The sequence below is a fragment of the Colletotrichum chrysophilum genome (genome assembly GCF_026319265.1).
Source record: "Colletotrichum chrysophilum strain AFK26 chromosome Unknown scaffold_3, whole genome shotgun sequence".
In the NCBI taxonomy this organism is placed as follows: domain Eukaryota; kingdom Fungi; phylum Ascomycota; class Sordariomycetes; order Glomerellales; family Glomerellaceae; genus Colletotrichum; species Colletotrichum chrysophilum.
In genome coordinates this window covers 80,866-100,706 of record NW_026517290.1, presented here as the reverse complement: position 1 = coordinate 100,706, position 19,841 = coordinate 80,866, and the positions used below count along the sequence as shown (strand labels likewise).

The 19,841-nt window shown below is 55.2% G+C and overlaps 5 protein-coding genes across 5 annotated transcripts; 2 read left to right on the top strand and 3 right to left on the bottom strand.

Moving 5' to 3' along the window:
• Positions 1-1,288: 1,288 nt before the first annotated feature.
• Positions 1,289-3,135, top strand: COL26b_000698 (uncharacterized protein; the record flags this gene model as incomplete). The annotated part of the gene is made up of 3 exons (XM_053173663.1): positions 1,289-2,468; positions 2,520-2,799; positions 2,853-3,135. The coding sequence occupies 3 exons, from the start codon at positions 1,289-1,291 to the stop codon at positions 3,133-3,135; spliced, it is 1,743 nt and encodes a 580-aa protein (XP_053042220.1).
• An 8,525-nt stretch (positions 3,136-11,660) lies between these two features.
• On the top strand, positions 11,661-13,226 carry COL26b_000697 (uncharacterized protein; the record flags this gene model as incomplete). The annotated part of the gene is made up of 2 exons (XM_053173662.1): positions 11,661-11,731; positions 11,798-13,226. 2 exons carry the CDS (start codon positions 11,661-11,663, stop codon positions 13,224-13,226), a joined length of 1,500 nt encoding a protein of 499 aa, XP_053042219.1.
• An 80-nt stretch (positions 13,227-13,306) lies between these two features.
• COL26b_000696 (uncharacterized protein) lies at positions 13,307-15,082 on the bottom strand (the record flags this gene model as incomplete). Its single annotated transcript, XM_053173661.1, has 2 exons — positions 13,307-14,524; positions 14,675-15,082. 2 exons carry the CDS (start codon positions 15,080-15,082, stop codon positions 13,307-13,309), a joined length of 1,626 nt encoding a protein of 541 aa, XP_053042218.1.
• A 2,265-nt stretch (positions 15,083-17,347) lies between these two features.
• COL26b_000695 (uncharacterized protein) lies at positions 17,348-18,173 on the bottom strand (the record flags this gene model as incomplete). The annotated part of the gene is made up of 4 exons (XM_053173660.1): positions 17,348-17,412; positions 17,496-17,612; positions 17,808-17,919; positions 18,087-18,173. The coding sequence occupies 4 exons, from the start codon at positions 18,171-18,173 to the stop codon at positions 17,348-17,350; spliced, it is 381 nt and encodes a 126-aa protein (XP_053042217.1).
• A 686-nt stretch (positions 18,174-18,859) lies between these two features.
• Positions 18,860-19,704, bottom strand: COL26b_000694 (uncharacterized protein; the record flags this gene model as incomplete). The annotated part of the gene is made up of 2 exons (XM_053173659.1): positions 18,860-19,366; positions 19,423-19,704. 2 exons carry the CDS (start codon positions 19,702-19,704, stop codon positions 18,860-18,862), a joined length of 789 nt encoding a protein of 262 aa, XP_053042216.1.
• Between the last annotated feature and the right edge of the window lie 137 nt (positions 19,705-19,841).

Genomic DNA, 19,841 nt, shown 5'->3' with positions numbered 1-19,841 from the left:
TGACAGCCTGCTTTAGTGTAGAGTTACCGGAGGAAAGGCACCGACTAGCGACAGAATTCACTCGCATTAGCTTTGGACGAGACGATACGATGCGATTTGGCTTCGATGTTGTCAGACGGGAAGGATCACTTAGCTCCCCTCCTCTTCGGTGTTTTAGTGTGCCAGTCGGCTGGTGTTCATCGGCGGTCGGATGTAGTTGTCACACGGGGCCTAGAGGCGCCGGCTTATTGGTCTGTCCTCGCCGTTGCGGGCTCGGGTCTCGTCCGTCAACCCGGAGGGCCCGGGGTAAACCCTCCTCCATGCGGTGCCACCCGGTCCAACTGCCACCTGCATTCAACCTTGTTGCTGCAACCACACACACTGCACGTTTGGATGAACCGTATGACAAGCATTCTCCTTCCTCTCTAGCACTATGTTCTAACAGCTTTTTGCAGTTAGAGGCGGCCGCACCACTGGGGACGCTTGGCGTGCTGCGTACGCATGCACCACCAGCGAGGTCCCCTGCCCGGATCCGATGCGTGTTAGTGCAAAAGAGTCTCTTGTCTGCTCTTGTCAACTTGGCAGATAACGTTCAATCCTTGCTCATCCCACAACACGCGTGTCAGGGACGACCCTTAAAGAGCAATGTTGCGATGTTACCTGCCTATATTAGCTCACATGAGCTGTCGGAACCTCAGTCGTATGCCTACCACCTAGAGCCACCGTCTGTGAGTCTCCGCATCTGGGAACTGTTCCGTGGCCCGGCTGTCTGTTGCGGCAAGCCCGACCTACTCGGCCCCTCGGGCTCCCTCTCTTCTTCTCTCTTTAGTCCTTTCCCCCCTCTTTCAGTCCGCTTCAGTCCGTCCAAGGCATGCACAACTGACGACTTAGCCACGCGGCTCCCGTCTCCCGGCCCTGCCACGGTCAATCTTTCTCTCGAACTCGCCAGCCTGCGCAGGGAGCAGAGTCAGGCCCGCCGCAGCGTAGGACCATTCCGTCCCAATAGCTGAAAAGTTTCTTTCCCCAAACATCGCACAGGCGTAGGCATCGTGGGCCATAAGAGCCAATATTAACATGGGTGCTAATCAAACCCATCGTCAGAGTCTCCCGGTCTGGTCGGCATCTCATTTCCTGTCTGTATGCGTTGTTTATGGTTCGTGAGTGAAGACGCCCTTGGGCCAAGTTAAATATGTAGCGTTCAAGACCTAGAGTTGCATCGTGAAGTCTCCTTCCCTTCCCTTCCTCACCTCCCTCACCTCCAGTCTCTCGCTACCCCCTTTGTGCTCGCGGCGGTTCTCCCAGTCTCAAGATGGTGTCCTTCATTAACCTCCTCACACTCGCTCCGGCGGTCGTTTCCGCTCTCTCCGTCGGCAAGCCGGGAGGCTCCTTCGGCAACCCCCTCGAAGAGAGGGAGGACTCGAACGCCACCTGCCGCTGCTTCCCCGGCGACGACTGCTGGCCCACGGCAGCCGAGTGGGACGCCTTCAACACCACCGTCGGCGGCCGTCTCATCGCCACCGTGCCCATCGGCGCCGTCTGCCATGACAGCTCCTTCGGCTCGTATGACGAGGCCAAGTGCACGGCGCTGCAGAACGCCTGGGGTCAGTCCGAGACGCACATTCAGACCTCCTCGTCCGTCATGGCCGCCTTCTTCGCCAACTCCAGCTGCGACCCCTTCAACCAGCCCACCGATCGCTGCATCATCGGCACCTACGTCCAGTACGCTGTGAAGGCGACCAGCGCTGCGGACTACAGCGCCACCATCAAGTTCGCCCAGGAGAACAACATCCGCCTCGTCATCCGCAACACGGGCCACGATTACCTTGGAAAGTCCACCGGTGCCGGTGGTCTTGCTCTGTGGACTCACAACCTGAAGGATATCTCGGTCATTGACTACAAGTCTACTGGTTACACCGGCAAGGCCGTTAAGGTCGGTGCTGGTGTTCAAGCCGGTGAGGCCCAGGACGCTGCTCACGCTCAGGGACTCGTTGTTGTCGGCGGTAACAGCCCGACTGTTGGACTCGCGGGAGGATACACCCAAGGCGGTGGCCACGGCCCTCTTGTTTCCAAGTACGGTCTTGGAGCTGACCAGGTTCTCGAGTGGGAGGTTGTCACTTCCGGAGGCCAGACGATTGTCGCGACTCCCACCGCTTACTCTGACCTCTACTGGGCTCTGAGCGGTGGCGGCGGCGGTGTCTACGCTGCTGTTCTGTCCATGACCGTCAAGGCTTACCCTGACATGATCACCTCATCTGCCAACCTGACCTTCACCAACACCGGTGTCACCGACGACGTGTTCTACGGCGCTGTCACCACCTACCTCAAGACTCTGCCTGATATCGTCGATGCCGGTGCCGTCAGCATCTGGCTCATGAGCCCCGGTGTCTTCCTCATGCAGCCCACCACCGCCCCCGGTCTCACCAAGGCTGAGCTCCAGGCTCTGCTCCAGCCCACCATCGATGCCCTCGACGCCGCTGGCATCACTTACGGTAAGAAATCCTGCCGAACTTTGTTGAGTACATTGGGCTAATGTGAACCAGACTACCACATCAACCAGTACGACACGTACCTGGACAGCTACAACGACATGAACCCCGAGCCCGCCGTCACGGAGTTCAACATCGGCGGCCGTCTGATGCCCCGCACCCTCGTCGCCGACGACGCCTCCGCCACCACGCTCACCACCGCCCTCAAGTCCATCCTCGACAACGGTGCCATCATCTCCGGCCTGACCATCAACGTTGCCCGCGACTCCAGCGCCACCCCCAACGCCGTCAACCCCGCCTGGCGTACGGCCCTCTTCTCCGCCGTCGTCGGAACGTGAGTTACCCCTATCTTTACCCCCTTAAGAGCTAGTTACTAACGGAACGCAGTGCCTATGACCGCGCCGATTTCTCCACCCTCGTCTCCGGCCAGACCACCGTCACCAACACCATCGTGCCCATCCTGGCCGAGCTCACCCCCGGCGGCGGCGCCTACCTCAACGAGGCCGACCGCAACCAGGCCGACTGGCAGGACGTCTTCTACGGCGGCAACTACGCCAAGCTTAAGGCCATCAAGAGAATCTACGACCCCTGCAGCACTTTCTACGCTCTGACCGGTGTCGGCAGCGACGACTGGACTGTCCAGAGCGACGGACGTCTGTGCAAGGCGTAGATGTTTGGGGGAGGACGAGTGATGATGACAAGAGGCAGTTACTTTGCATAGCGTTTCATAATCGTATATAATACAATTCAATCTTCTTGCCCCAAGGCTCAGTATCGTTCCATGCAGGTGTGACTAAACCTACAACATCCTACGCATCTGCCAAGTCTGCCACCGAGAGCTTCAACAATACTTGTTCTTCCCAGTCTATATCGTTGTACTTTTGAAAGATAGATCTTCCAAGACAGTTTCAGTGTGTCTCTTCCTAGCTGCCTTCTCGGAAAGGCGAACGAAGCGATGGCATATCGGACTGATCGAGAGGCTTAGCCATATGGACCAAGGAAGCATGCGAAGGAGAACTGCCTCTGTGTCGTATCCAGAAATAGACCCCAGCACCACGCCGATAACTATACCCGCCCCTGTTGTGACGTCTCGAAGTCTATCGCCTCGGTTCATGTGGTAAATCGTCGATGTTGATGCCCCATAGACAAGCAGTAATACAACCAGCATGCCTGGGGGAAGTTCGGACAAGAGATGGTCGATCTAGCATATAGCAATATGGATGTCAAAAATATATCTTCCGCTTTGCTTTGAAGAAGTTCTGACCTTGATCCAATTTCCCCTTACGAATGAGTTGCTTGGTGGCCATGGAGTTCCCACTGGCAGTTCAAACGAGCCATGTTCCTTGCGGTGCAATGCATAATAGTCCAGAAACAAAGAGCTTGTCAGAACGAAGATGTTCGCGATGATCCTACTCGTTGCTTGTGTTGGGACAGCCCTTGATGGGCCACTGATACGACTTTGTCAGCAGATTCTTCGGATGAGTTCCATTTGGGATAGCAATACCGCTCTTGGCTCCAGCCTTCTTCCAATTCCATGCGAAATAGTTCGCTCTTGTATCCTCTCATTTCCATGACGCAGTTGGGAATAGTCACGATGCCGTCGTTAGGGTGCTCCAATCCAGATGCGCGGTTGAAGATTTCGGCGAACTTCTCCACGTCTTGGAATCCCTCCGATAAGTCTGGTTTTCTTTGTGCTGTTGGCGTCGGTATCGTTGGCACCTTCCAATTCTCACTAGGTGTTGTCGTTGCTCTGGGTGCCAGCGCTACCATGCAGTCTATGATACCCAGGGCCAAAGCAGCAACTTCAAGGCTCATGGTGTGAGATTTGAGGTACGTGTAGCTGGTCTTGAGATTTTTCGTGGCAGCAAAGTTCTTTGACCGCAGATGGGGTTTCTGTGTGCGTTCCCAGACCCAAAGAGGGCCTTGCTGACTTTTATTCAAAGCCAATGGTTGCCGATGTCTGGTAAGCCAGCTTCGTCCAGTTCAAGCGCTTGTCTCAGTTGAAACTCAACCATTGGACCCTTTTAAGAGGCCTCCAATGTTGCCTTTGTGACACCGCGTCTTGTACTTTTCTGCGCTTTTCTCTCGGTATTATGGACCACACCCTCTTTTGTTTCCCAGTTTCCCGCGCCCTCCAAGACCGCCCTACAACCTTCCTCCTTTGATACATTTGTCTCCGCCTAATTTATCGAAAAACTGTCCAAGAATTTCGCTTCGCCATGAATGGGACCGCCCCAGTAATCTCGGAAGCGTCTCCTCCGTTGCGCTTCACCACAGCATCCACGTTCTGGAGTGGGAGCCTTTTGCCATGGAAGCGGTATGCTCTCTCCACCCATCCAAGTAACAATTCTGGATCTAGATGGACTCCTCACTGACATATTATGTCTGGGTGTTAGTTTCTGCCGCGGCTCGAGAGTCGCTAGAGCCTGCTTTAACCGTTGGTTATGGATGACGATCGTGCAAACCGTCATGGGTGTATCAACGATGGCGATCTCGGTTTTCTTGTGCCTGGAAAGAGATACTCGTGGATTCGACGACAAGCTTTGGCTAGGGTTCGTCCGAAATCCACAAATACACCAGATTTTGACTAACGAATAACCAGCCTCTGGGTTTTTGCCATGTTTGGTAGTGCTCTGCTGTGCCTCATCTGGTCCCTCAACTCTCGACAGGCCCATATGTGCGTTGATCATCAGAAATCCGTGTTCTCCTTTTGTTAAAAGCCACTGACATGTTTGTAGTTTCTTATTCTGGGCAATTGTTGGGGCTTTACTTGTTATCAGACACCTTCTGGGTGAATCAGCCTCAACGATCAACACAATCCCCCCAGTGTTGCCTCTTGGGATCACCGCTGGTTCCTTCATGTCTTCTCTTTACTTCAGAACTTCTCATTCTCGACCTGGAGGCGACTTTGAACAAGAATACCATCCGCAAGAGCTGACAGGTACTACACTCACCAACTCAACCTGAGGCAAGCAAATTCAAGCACGTCGACTTGCCATACGACAACCCCTTTCTCGCCATCGAGAGCCTGTGGGAATTTCCTTCTTTTTATCTCATTTCACTCCTTTGACTAAAGCCATTCAAGGTCCTGCTACACTGAAAATATTTGTGTATAGATGTGGGGCAAAACTTCGTACATATTTGGCCTGGTCGGAATGGACACCGATCTGAACTCGCACATATGGCCAACAGTCGTTCGCTTTTTTTCAAAGTATATATATTGCTTGTAGATATATCTCTTACCATGTACTTAGGGGTACTCCTCAAACATTCTCTTTACGTCTGTATTTAGATTCTCTCACAAATGCACATACAACTTTACCATCGCGCCCGGTCTTACCAATGTCATAATTGTTTGCGGATACCATCTCGCCTTGTATTGAGAAGACCCAGCAAGTCCTTGGCGATTAAGGCTCATTGCGACTTGCCATCGGCCATCCCCTTGCGGGCAGACGAGAGTTCGGGTATAACAAGACCTGTCGGCCACGGTGAGATCCTGTACCTTATGGTGTAACCTCTTCCGATCAGGACATGGTCCAGCGGGAGAACGGCTAGGCCGAACATCTGCGGGAGGAAGATAGAGAGGACACCTGTCCAGACTAAGAAGTCTCACGTTGTTTAATCTGATGAATCATTCAACAACATAAGTGCATATATAAAAGGAGATATATAAATAGAAGCAAAGTACCCCATAGAGACATGCCGTGTTGGCACTCGGCCCATCCATGCCTCCTCCACCGCCCCTTTCCTACCCGAAATATTGCCGACCGGTCAAAGCAACACTGACTTGGGCTACATAACATCTCGCGAATTCCAGAGCCAATGCCCAATAGCGCTCAATAACAGCCCCAATAGTATTGTCCACGGAAGAACAGCTAGAATAAGCGTCGAAACGCTGGTCTCGCTGAAGCTCCCGCAGATCATCGCGAGTGAGATTGATGAGGCTAGAATTTTAGCCTGATACCTGTCTCGCGACTGGGCGAGGTGGTATATCACGGCAGTGCTGGTTCCGTAAGCGATCATGGACGGAACCAACGCCAAAGATGCCGCCTTTGTCCCGTCATTCACACAATTAGCCCAGTATCACATGTTTCCGTTTAGTTGGATATCGTATGATATGCCCACATCCAGATGCCTTATGGTGAAGGAGGGGTAACAATCTAGATATAGACTTACATTCTGAGGCTCTCGGCCATCGTCCCAAGAGTGAGAGTCCTGAAGTTGATGAGCACACAAGCTCAATGAGGCTGAGCTTCCCACGGCACAGGTGTACGCAGCAGCCCGAGCAACGCGCCGTAGGTTGTTTCCCGAATAAAAAACCTGTGCAGGGTAGTGAAACGTTTCTGCTCTGAAGTGTATGCCATTACCATAAGAATGGTGTTCGCAATGGCTGGGTTCGCAAGGGTCGTGGCAAGGATCGAGGCTATCGTATTGTGCTATGTTAAATACTGATATAGAATTGTGGACATTCCACATACCTCGCTCTCGTCTCTTGGTGTCTTGAATAATCCGCGCTTCGTTCATCAGTATAGCTGCCGCCATAATATGAAAGGGCATACTCCAGATGCGGTTCAACGTCGAGCCAACTCCACGTTTTCGCGAATTTGCTATGCTCGGGTGCCATGATGGTAAGTTTCGACCACTTCTATTGAAAGAGGAGTGTTGAATCCTCAAGCAGCAGCCTTTGAAAAGCTCCAGGGCGAGTGTTGCAAGAGGAAGCGATGGCGAAAAGGCCGAACGTCCGGGGGCAAAAAACAAAATCCAAGGGGACTGGGTTGTTATGTCAGTCGAGACAAGCGCGGCTGCGGTGCTAGACAAAACGCCGGTAAGAATCAAGCCTTGAAGAACAATTGGCATATAGAATCCTCCCATCGGACTGCTGCAACGCTGCCCAACGGCATCACGTTAAGCCCTGTTTTCAAAATGTAAAAAGTCAAATCCTATATGATTGGCTCTACCGGAGAGGTCCTGGGTCTGTCTCTCGCCTTCTACAGATCTGTATGCGAGTGGTACACAGCGAAACAACATTGCTTACGTTTGTTTTCTCTTTTCTCTCATACCGACACCCATTTAGACATGAAAAAGCCGGCCATCCCTCGACCTGCGTTTTCTCTGTCTCTGAAGTAGAACTCGAGAGAGAAATTCCCATCTTGATTCACTTTAAGATTGCCAAGTAACTTCTTTGCTAAGCAGACATGGGACAGTTCAATTCTCGACCTGCCAATCCGTCACAGCCAACGTTGTCTTGGCGACCAAGATATGCTCTCATCACAGAGTGGTAAGTACTTCACTTCTTGAAGTCATCGGAACGAAATCTAATCAGCGTTCAGGTTCATCCTACAGGCCGGCAGAGCTCAAATGTGTGGACAGGCTCATCTTTGCTCAGTATCGAGTGCCATAGCTGCCATCCTTAGCGTGACAACTTCAATATACGTTTTGATCGAGAAGGAACGCGTCGCAAACAACGACACTGCATGGACGAGGTCAGTTGCCTCGAATTTTCAATTTTTGCAGCACCAGCTTCTGAAACTAACTTACCGAAACGGACAGCTTGTGGACTTTTGCTATGACTGGAGGATGCCTACTCTCTGCGTATTGGGGTATCAGATCGAAGCAAGCATATCGGTAAATCACCCGAAATAATTTAATTTTGTATCTCTGGACAATTTTGACATTAGTAGATATTTCTTCTGGTCCATCATCATCGCACTCGCTATCTCGACTAAACTCATCGATGATGCTAAGTCCATGGTCAGAGACATCCTACCCGCAGTACCACTGGCCATCATTGCTGGCTCCTTTCTCTCCCATCTTTATGTGAACTCACACATTCTTCCACTGGATCTCGGCCGAGCGGATGATGAAATGCATGAAGACGTTTAGAGAAAGCACTGAGAGGGGAATAGAGGCGAGGCAACTTCCTTTCAGCACAGCACCGACTTCGTGCAGCGTCTTTATCTGCGGGCATGAACAGAGCGAAAGTTTGCAGTCCAATTTCGTCCAATGTAATTCAAGATCTAGTCAGATGCTCAGGAAGATTCGAGAATTCAATCAAATTGATTGAGATACGAAAACCTGGCCTTCTTTTTCCTCAGAACACAATCCGTAAGTGAAAAGAAGGCAAAGTAGTGTCAATTCACATTGAATTTCATGCCAAAATTCCAAAATCGAACACAGATGAGCACATGTGTGCTCAACGTGGGGCTCTCACTCCTGACGAGAAAACGTTGGATGCCCATGTCACGCACGCTTCCAGCCCTCTACATCATAGCCAACGCCAAATTGACATAGCTTGGACGTTACTACCCAACCAAATCACTTTTATTTCAAACTCCGGGCAATGTTTATGGGTGTAAAGGCTTCTCACTTCTGTTGATACAGTCAGTCATCTCAGCTCGGCCCGGTCGCATGGTTCGCGTGATCACAACACCACATGGCTGCCCTCCCAGTCAGCAAGGCTTAGGTGGTTACACAGCAGATCAGATCCTGTTTCAAGATCCTTCAAGAACCCATTGGGTGTGAAATACTAGCCCTGTTTGCCAGCCACCTCAACTATCGCCAAATGATTGGCGGATCCGTGACCAACTCAGCATGCATCAAATACGTTTGCCCATCGCAACAACACGTCACTTCAGCCGCACCGTCAGTTGATGCGGCCGTCATACGTATAAGTCTCTCTGGACATCCGATTTGGTGGGTGGAGAATTCGAATGTAAGCCCAGAGCTGTCTTGTAAACCAACCACGCTGAACTTCTCCCGCAGAGCCAGTCTTCAGGGCTGGAGGCGAAATACAACAAATAAGCTGGCGGGGTCTCAAATGTTTCATCACACGAGTGCAACAAGCAGGTAATCGGTGTTCTAGAACCCCCAATCCCTCACCATCTAATGTGATTGCGCAAGAAAATCACTAACACCGCCCCGAGCAATGTCGCCAACACGCCCTCCTCTATCGAATTTTGTGCCCCTTTCGGGTTAATCGCGTCATTTTCAAGTAGTTGTGTGAGTCAAAAAAGTCTTGCAGAGCCTCAGAGATTGGCCCTGATATGACAGAGCCACCCACAACAGGCTACTAGGGTCAGTTCAAAGCCACGATCGCTTGCCATGCGTCCGGCCGGTTAAGATATGCAGTGCGTGGAGGAAACCCTTGGCAAACATGTGGCAGAGAGTTGAAACAATTTGATGAGGCTCGGCTGCAGATAGACCTTCATACTCGATGTGCTAGTGCTTCTTGTGCTGGCACTGTTGGTCTCAGCCGTGTTCTTGCAGCTGTGTGCCGACGAGGACTTCACTGCTCCCATTTGATGATATCCAGGCATTTCAGAACATCCTGCAGATGAACACTCTGGGTATCTGAGCCAGCAGGTGGGTTTTATCCAGTCATTCCGAGGTGGTGCTGTTGCTGAGCACTACCTTCAGTAGGATGCGACGTCCGCTACCTCGTGAGCGAAGAAGACAGGACCAACATACGAGGCTATGAAACCGGGCGTCGGCATCATGCAAGACTTTCTGCAGTCATTATCAAGAGAATTGTCATAGACTGGCCATCTCGGTGAGATAATGCGTACGGGCGACACATCACCAGCGGAGCCATGCCTTTTCAGCTTGTCGCACCCCTGTGTATGCCCCAGCCCCTCACTGTCGGCACTTCCGATATGTCCGTTGGGATTGTTGCTCACTGCGCAGCCTTGGCCGACGATGTCATCAGGGAATTGTGCTCGTACTTGACAGCTTTGAGGTGGCAGGCGGGGGCTCAGAGGCTCTGTTGTAGTTGTAGCAATGCACCGCATGGGATGACTATAGAGTTTGGATTGGTGGCGGTTTCTGCGCGGACGGCTGAAGATTTCTCAGTGCCTCAGTGGAATGATTCAAGAGGATCTGGGAAGATGGTGAGGCTCACGATAGTCTTCTCGCGTGAGCAAATAGTTTGCCATGCTCTTATGGATTTGAAGCCTTCGAAACCACAAACCTAACTTTTAACCTCCCGAGCAAGTCGGATCAATCGAATCAACCAATCAAGCCAATCATCAATGGACTTGCTTGAGCTTGTCGAACAAGCAAAGCAGAGTTAAGATGAAGGGGTCACCATTCTTTATGCCCTACCAGCTTGACCAAATTTCAAGAACTTTTTAGGGAAGCGTGTGCATGTTGCCGGGCAAGATTCCATTGGATCTTTTCTGGCGATCAACTGGTAGTGTCAATCAAGTCAGTCAAGTAGTCAAATCAAATCAAGCAAATAATTCGAGTATGTCCGATAACTCGGCAGCTCTTAACAAATCGAACAATCAACCAAATAGGTGGTGGGGCTTCGGACTTTTTGACGTCGGCTTGATTGATTGATTTGGGGACTGAATGCCAATCATATTGTCAAACAAATCAAATCGTTCTCGATTTGCCCCTCGGCGATTTGATTGATTTGATTCAGCCACAACTAACAAGTGGACTGAGAACCTCAAGCTTCAAACGGCAGCGAACTACACCGTTATCTCAGAGACTGTCTCCTGTTGAACCTGCTCAATTCAGTGATTTAATTGCCTTACTGCTCGCGTTGCCCACGGCGTGGTCAGCGCCACGGCACTAACAGCAACCACAAGTACCTCGAATCCGTATTCGCATTCTTCTTATTCGGCATCCTCGGAACCAATCACCAGCGCCATCAACAGATCGGATCTGCAGGGTGAATCTGACAGGCACCGATTCCTGCGCCTCAATTCAGCTTATCTAGGGCCGGAAACCAAATGGCACGATATGGAAGAGAGTGATCCCGGTATTGCGTCCTCGGTGTTGCTTATGTCGAACGACGCGGAACAGTCTCGGCCGCTGTGCGTCACCTGTTTTGACAGTGACAGTGAGTGACACATGTGATGCTTCGACCACCAAAACATGGGGCCTGGAAGGACCCACAGTAGCATGGAACACTGCGAAAGCACTGAGCACAGCAATTCGATGCGACTTCCCAAAGGGGAAGCAACCTTTTAAAGCTCTGGCTGGCCCTGGCTGGGCGCCGCTACGTCCCGTCGCCGACGTTCCGTCCGAAATTTGGAGCGTGTGCACCGATAATTAAGACTCTCTTCTGCAGTCTCACCGCCAAACCTCAAACCCGACGACATCCATTCTTGCGCTTTTCCTTCTTCTCTTCTTGCACAATCTTTCTTTGTCATTCCATTTCTACCAAGACCCAATTGACCCGAGACAACCATGATTGCGGCACCCTGGGACAAGGTCCCGCCCCACGAACAGCTCTTCGTCCTCGTTACCGGCGCAAACAGGTGTGACATGCCCCCTTTTGACCTCCCGACTGCATCGCAATCGCAACTAACAATACCCCCCACCAGCGGCGTTGGCCTCGGAATCTGCGAACGCCTGATCGACGACTTCCTCGCGACCCGCCCCCTCTCCGCCCACCTGATCCTCATCCCGACGACCCGCTCCGTCCGCAAGTCCCGCGAGACAATCTTCCACCTGAAGCAGCACCTCGCCCAGACGGCCACCACCTCCTCCGCCCTCCGCTCCCGCGCCGGCCCCGACTACCACCCCGACGACACCACCGCCCGCGTCCACCTGCTCTCCGTCCAGCTCGACCTCTGCGACCTGCCCTCCATCTACGCCTGCGCCACCACCCTCGTCGCAGGCCACATCGCCGACCCGACCGCCCCCGAAACGCACCCCTACAAGATCCCCCGCCTCGACTCCCTCATCTTCAACGCCGGCTTCGGCGGCTGGACCGGCCTCGACTGGGCCGGCCTCTTCACCTCCATCTTCACAAAGGGCCTGCTGCCCGTCCTCACCTGGCCGAGCTTCAAGCTCGCCCGCCCCGGCGCCGTCCTGAACCAGCGACCCGTCCGCTCCGACCTGGTACCCAACGAGTCCCCTGATAACCCCCTCGCCGTCGCCTCCGCTTACGATACCAAGCCTTCTTCCCCTGTCCTCGGCGAGGTCTTTTGCGCCAACGTGTTTGGCCATTACGTCCTCGCCCACGAGCTGCTGCCCCTGCTGAGCCGCGAGTCTGCTGACCAGAGTCCTGGGCGCGTCGTATGGACGAGCAGCATCGAGCCGCTGGCGCGCCACTTTAGGTTAGACGATTTCCAAGGTGTTGAGACGGAGGGTCCGTATGAGAGCTCGAAGCGGCTTACGGACGTGCTGGCCCTCACCTCGCACCTGCCGTCGACTAGGAGAATCTCAGAAAAGTATTTCACGCCCGAGGAGGAGGAGACTGCACAGCGCCTCCCCGTGCGGCCATCCTTCTACCTTACTCACCCGGGCGTTGTCGCCTCGAACCTCTTCCCCGTGCCGTTCCCCTTCATCCTCTTCTATGCATACAAGTTCGCGCTGTACCTCGCGCGGTGGTTGGGCTCGCCGTGGCACCCGGTGACGTGGTACGGCGGCGCGGTGGCACCCGTGTGGCTCGCGCTGCAGGACGACGAGACGCTGCAGGAGCTGGACGCGAAGAAGATCAAGTGGGGCAGTGCGGCGAGCGTGACGGGACGGGCGGAGGTGAAGAAGACGGAGGTCGAGGGGTGGGGATGGGAGGGCGCCGTAGAGGACCGGGAGAGCCTCGCGCGGGACCCGGCGACGGGGGTGCTACGGAAGGTGGTGGGCCGGCATCCGCAGGCGCGGGACCTCACGCCGGACCAGATTGTGGACTTTGAGGAGCTGGGGTGCAAGGTGTGGGCGGAGATGGAGCGGTTAAGGAGGCAATGGGAGGAGTTTTTGGAGATTCGCGGAGGCACGAGCGGTACGGCGCAGGCTAACGGGAAAGCATAGAATTTTACAATGTTCATGACGGGGTATCGATATAACTACTACTATAATGCTAATCACACACGCTCCTACTACTGTTACTGCTACGCCGCCCGCGTGCCTGCCTGGTCTGACCTGACGCGGCGGAGGCTCACCCTATCACTACGCCCAAACAGGCCCAACATCATTGGCAGCGGCACAATCAAAACGGCAAGAACAGCCTGGAAAATGAGCGCGTTCTTCATATTCCTCGGCGGAGACGCCGTCTCAGGGGCCTGCAGCGCATCAGAGATGATAATGAAGATCGCGCCGAGGAGTTGGCCGCCCGCCCAGGCGATGGTGCTCGTGACCTCGGGGGACACCGGGTGCGACAGCTCAATGAGCAGCTCGAGGGCGACGGGGACAAGCGAGAAAGACGCGGCACCAAGCACAGCAAGAACGACGTACGGCCCGGCGATATTGCGCGTCTCGGGCATCCAGATGAAGACGAGGTACGCGAGCCCAATCACGGGGACGGCGGTCTTGATGGCGAGGAGGAAGGCCTTTGTGCGGTCGAGGATCGGGGACGTGATGGCCGACGCGACCAGCCCGACGACAATCAGCAGCGCGCCCGCGATGCCGGCCTCCTCGTCGGAGAAGCCGTAGGGCTGCATCATCTGGTTGAGCAGCGAGGAGACGGAGTTGAAGAAGCCGACGTAGAAGGCGTACGGGACGAGGACGAGCCACAGCTCGAGGGAGCGGGAGACGATGGCGAAGGACTCGCGGATGCCGAGCTTGAGGGTGCGCGAGGAGGGGGCGACCGGGGTGGGCGGGCGCGCGGGGATGAAGAAGGAGGGGAGGGCGGCGACGGTGGAGATGATGGAGACGTAGAGCACGCCGTTGGACATGTCAGACGGCGAAGACACCCAGAAGGGCACGATGAGCTGGCCGAGGGCGGCGCCGAGCGGGTTCGCGAGGGAGGTGAGGGCGGTGGCGGCGACGCGGCCGCGGGTGGTGAACCAGAGGTCGGAGTAGCGGGTGGGCGCGGCGAGGACGAAGGGCTGGGCGAGGCCGGTGAGGATCTGGCCGAACATGACGACGCCGAAGTTGCCGCCCGTCGGGGACTTGGAGTGGGAGCCGGCGAAGCGGACCCAGTTGCCGATGAGGATGAGGGCGGCGGCGGTCATGAAGGAGGGTTTCGGGCCGCGGTGGAGGATCTTGATGGTGAGCGGGAAGATGGCGACGAAGGCGAACATGAAGGCGGTGGAGAGCCAGTTGATGGCGGACTCGGAGACGTTGTAGTACGTCGCGGCCGTGGAGGCGACGGGGCCGAAGGTGAGCCACTGTGATGGGTTAGTTTATGCTCTTACTCGGTTACAAGTGAGGTGAGATCTTTAAGTAGATGTGGCTTGCGCAGGCACGAATCACGATGCATCGATCCCCGTGTCTGAGACGGCAGATGAGTGTAAAGAGACAACATGAGAAACACTTACATCCCACGACACAATGACATTCAGCAGCGTCAACTGCGCCAGCCCGAACCAGCGGCGCTTGTACGTGCGGTACTCCGTCGCCGTGCCCTCCATGACAGACCCGTTGTCGTCGCCGCCGGCGACAGCATCGGAGTAGGGCTGCTGGTGGTGCCCCGCGCCGGGGGCGTTGTCGCGGGATCCGGGCGTGTCCACATTGCGCAGCTCGTACTCCTCGTCGCCCAGCTTGCCGAAGCCGGGGCCGGCGGGGCGGAGGCCGCTGTTCGGCATCGCTGCGGTCCTCTTCTCCGCTTCGGACGTCGTGATCGAGGCGTCTTGCTGCGTGATTGTCGTCGTCGCGGCGTCGGTGATGTTGTTGTCGTCGGTGGCGGGTGAGACCTTTGAGGTCTTGGGACGGAGGGAGAAGGGCATTTTTCAAGACGCGGAATCTGGGTCTGAGCCTAGGCCGCGGTCGACTGCTAAAGCAGGGGAGGGGGGGTCCTTTAGGGCGGTGGATTGGCGCGGGCGCGGGAGATGAGCTTAGGCTTGTCTTGGCGGGGGTGGTCCTTGAGTGCGCTTTTCGATTTCTCCCCTTGACTTTGCGTGCGTCCGATGTTGGCCTTCGTCTCAGAGTTCTGGGTCGGCGCGTCGTGGAGGGGGGCGGGAGATGGGGTTCCCGGCGCAGATGGCGATGGGAAACATGGGAGAAGCAAGCCGGAGGGGGGAGGGAAGGCCAAGAGAGAGAGGATGGGAGGGTTGGGTGATAAAGGTGTTTAAAAAGGGCTGAAGATAGATGGACAGGGGATGGAGGGGGAAGGGGGGATGATGTGAAAAAAGGGCCCTGCAGTTGCATGGTGCTTTTGTTGGTGTTGCATCCCATCTGTGGTCTTGACTGTTCGGGGGAAGCGTACTGGTATGGGAATAGTCTTGCACATGTAGCCGAGATGATCCATGGGAGCGCTGGGCAGAATAGCGATATGCACATTGACAGAGTCTGGAACCGAGACGGCTGAAGCATAGTGTACGGTATCCATACATATCCATACATACATCCAGACAGGTAGACAGATAGAGAGACGGGTTGGTTTGGTTCGCCCACTCTCCCGCAGCAGCAGCACGTTCCGGACGGTTGCGCTCCAAGTTGGGAATCTGTATTTCACCAGGGGACCTAGCGCCCGGTTCGAACCCACCTCGCCTCTCCCTCAATTAGACTGCGATTCGATTTCGTAAGTAAAAAGAGCGTTCTGGGGCGGCGCTAAAATGGCTGTCATTGTAAAACAGACCACCGCAGAACCACAAGTGAGGCGGAACGGCTTTTGGGTCGGTTCATGTTCATGCGAAAGGGGGATGGACCATGATCGCTGACACGAACCGCTGCATAAAGACACTCGAACCGCTGCCAGAAACCCAAAATGCTAGACAGCTCCTCGCAGTGTGTGAGCGGGCTGGAAGAGAGAGATAAGATGCTCACGCTTCACATGTCGTGTAATGAAACCACCTGCAGAACAGCACAACCACCACCACCAGCACACTCAGAGCCGAGGAGATTGGGGCGTCAGATGGCCCCGTCGCAGAAGACGTCCGTTGGCTGGAACCGAAGTCCTGCGACGGGCCTAAACGGGCATAACCAGCTCGACATTGCGGGGAACGAGACCGGGGGGCCGGCTTGCGTGATTGGCCCGCTTCTCGGCCGATTTGATCGCTTTTGGGGAGGGTTCCGGGCGGAGGGACGGAGGGGGGAGGGTCAGCAGGGAACGGCAGGCTTGCCGAAGACTGAAGTTCTTTTTCAATGTGCCTGGTCTGGACTCTGTGCGCCATTGCTACGACGGGAACTATTGGTGCTGTCGATATGCAGTTGCTTTATTCTGGAGGTCGTTGCAGAATGATTGATATCAGGAATGAACATGCCCATAGTTTGAAGATACGGTGGGAGGAGTCTTGGGGTGAGGATTCTTTCGACAGAGGCCATCGTTGCGGTGCTTTGCCGCAGGGCAGCAGATGCCCTGCCATCGGCTCCATTTCTTCGCTCCTTCATCGCGCCATTGATGCTCATCTGGGCTTACGCTGAAGGGATCTACCTTCTGCAGCCGCTCCAGGCAATCATACGACTTTCCAGATTCGGTCTTGCAGTCGTGGTATCTCATCGCGGACAACGTCTCATGCCAAGTCAACAACTTACAAGTCGTCCTTCTCAATTTGTAGCTGATCGAGTGATCACTGATGATGGATCATCATCTCATCTCACGAAGGCGCCGAGCAACCCTGCTCCATGATGACAAAGAGCAACGGCCTCGGCGATGCTGCTCCTCACCATCCACATGGCCGCGAGTAAATCAAGAGGAATCTATTGCGGGCGATGCCTATGGTACAAAAGACAAGGGGTACTGGCGCCGCATCAAACCAGCCGGGCCCGTAACAGAGCCGCAGGCCAAGCTCGACGCACACACCTATTGCAATACAGATTTGTCGGATCCCGCCGGCGGGGGAGGGGAGGAGGCGGGACCGACATTGTGCTTTGCTAAAACGGTCGTCTCCGTCTCGTCGCGGCATCCGCCACCACGTCTTCACATCGTTGCGGCCCACACCTTCTATCAAGATCTAAATGCCGATGCCGCTCCCATTGGCATCGTCATAACCGACACTGTGAGATGAAACTTCGCCGACGACCGCTGATTATCGTGACATGCGAAGGCACGTTTACTTGAGCTGGGCCCAGAGCTTGGGGGCGGCGCATTGGGTGGCGCAGTGGGCGAGGTGGAAGACTGGGAGACATGTCAGCTATGATCCTGTTTGACGGCCTCTTGACGTTTCCGAGGCCTCATTGAATATCCGCCTCGCAACTTACACTCCTCAACGCAGTCCTCCTGGGCACCGTCCTCGGAGTCGGCGGCCGCCGTGACGCGCTCGACGCACTCGTCGTAGTGGTGCTTGGCCGGTGCGCAAGCCTTGGACTCCTTGCACGCTGCACACGCCCAAATGTCAGCATTTCTCATGTCCTCCAATGCGATGTGGTGTTTTCAGCCCGTCTGCGCGGTGGTCCGATGACGTCCGCGTCGATATTGCGGCATGTACGCAAAATTGCTCATGTGCGTCATCGACTGATATCGCGATGCGTAGATTCGGGTTCGACCGCGGGGGGCGGGGTAGGAAAACCGACCTTCCTCGATGGTGTCCTTGGGATCGACGACCTCGTCATCGTCCTCCTCTTCCTCCTCCTCCTCTTCTTCCTCCTCCTCGTCGTCCTTGGTCTCCTCGGCGGGGGTCTCCTCCTGCGGACGTGGTTAGCGGATGCCCTGTAGCACTGTAACTGCACGAAATAGCTGCCGCAGCCTGCGTGATCGAGATCGTTCGAGAACCGCAAGGGTCGCCCTTTCACTCCGGGCCACGGCAGCAATTTGCGCAGAAAGTTCGTCTCTGGTGTTTTTTTTTCTCTCACCTCTTCGGCGGCAGGAGCCTCGGCCTCGACGGTGGCCCACGGCATGGCGGCCTCGGCGAGGTCGGTGATGGTGTCCCAGATACCCATTGTGGCAGAGGTTGTGCGGCTCACTCAATGGCTTGACGTGATGTCGTCGTAGATGGGGTGGATGGAAAAGGTGGTCGGGGGCTTTCGGCTGGTTGAGGACGAAAACTGGGTGTCTGAATCGGCTCGTAAGTTATTCCCAATTGGTCGTTTTTGATTGGCTGCGGTGGAATGGCTCATTGACGAATGACTAAGCGGGAAGTTGAGGTGCAGCCACAAGCGCAGAAGACCAGCAGCGCCAGCCACAACACTCGCCAGCTGCCACCACCTTGGATGCACTGCATTTCGCGCCTCAGTTTTTGCGTGGTTCAAAGCTCCAAGCTATGTACTGTCATCGTCACATGAAGAACGCTGCGCAGCGCGGCCCAGACAGGAAATCTTATCGCGTGGTCGCGCATGCTTGCGTACAAGCTCCAATGTTAGAGCCGGTCGTGGCAGCCCCGACCAGCTATTTCTTACAAGTCACCATACATACAATAGAAGTGCCAGTTGCCCTGGGGCATGCACCGTCTGCTTGGCCATATCCATTCTCTACTTTGATGTTCGTTAAGAAACACAGGTTCCGCCGCCGCTAGTGTAGATGCTGTCAGGAGAAGGAAAGTAAAACGAAAAAAGTACAATTCTGTAGGGAGCGGAATACAGCAAGGTATCGATGCAAAACGTTAGTCGTGAGCCGTCCCGGCAACCCATCATGATCTGTCCGACTCCTCGCGAATGTGATCTTCGAGTCGCATGCTGAGCGTCTGCGCCTGCGCCTCGTCGTAATCTGGTGGCGGCTCGTCCGGTCGTCGGTTCTGGCTGCCCGAGCTTGCTGACCTACTCACCGGCTGCTGAGGGGTGAGGTTGCTCGACGCTTCGGCGCCTCCACCCTCCGTCGCCTCGTAGGCCGGCAGCGGCTCGTCCGGGATGTTGACCGTTTGCCCCGTCTCCTGCTGTAGTCGCCTGACGTGCTCCAATCGTTCCTTCAGCTCCTCGAACCTCTGCCTGAACTCGCTGTGCCCTCCCTCCTTGAAGCTCAGCTTCAGCTCGACCCTCGGAATGTCGGCAGGTACGCCACCTCCCGGGACCGGCACGACGGTGGCAGACCAGTACCACGCGCCGAAGAATGGCGAGCCCACATACGTGTCGACACAGTTGAGGATAGGCGCGTGAAACGACTTGAACTCGGGGGTTGGCCTTGCGGGAATGTAGATAACCTGGAAAGAGCTCGTCAGCCAGCGCCATGTCTTGGAGGCCATCGCGAAATACGTACCCGTTGCGTTGTGATGTATACCGTCCCGTCACTGCTTTTTTGCGTGAATGGCGTCCGGCCTTGTTGCAAAGCCTTGGGTACAGACAGGTCGAGGCTGATTTTCGCATTGGACCTGTGTCTGATGTGCTCGTGAGGTAGAGGGTTGATATCACCCGTCTGGGTGATCATGACCCAACTATCGCCATGGTCAGAATCCAGTCGGGCCTGGGCGAGCTCTCGTTCCCTCTGGACGGTGCGGGCAATGGTAAGGGCATGCTGCTCTTGCAGATACTGGTCCGTCATGGTGGACGGGGACAGTGTGGGGTGGGAGAGCGAGCAGAGAAGGTCGACGGCGGGGTACCACGGACTCTGACCGGGATGCCGGCGTGGTGATGGGGCTTGGGCGGCGTGGGACGGAAGGGTGAAGGGGAGGCAGAGGC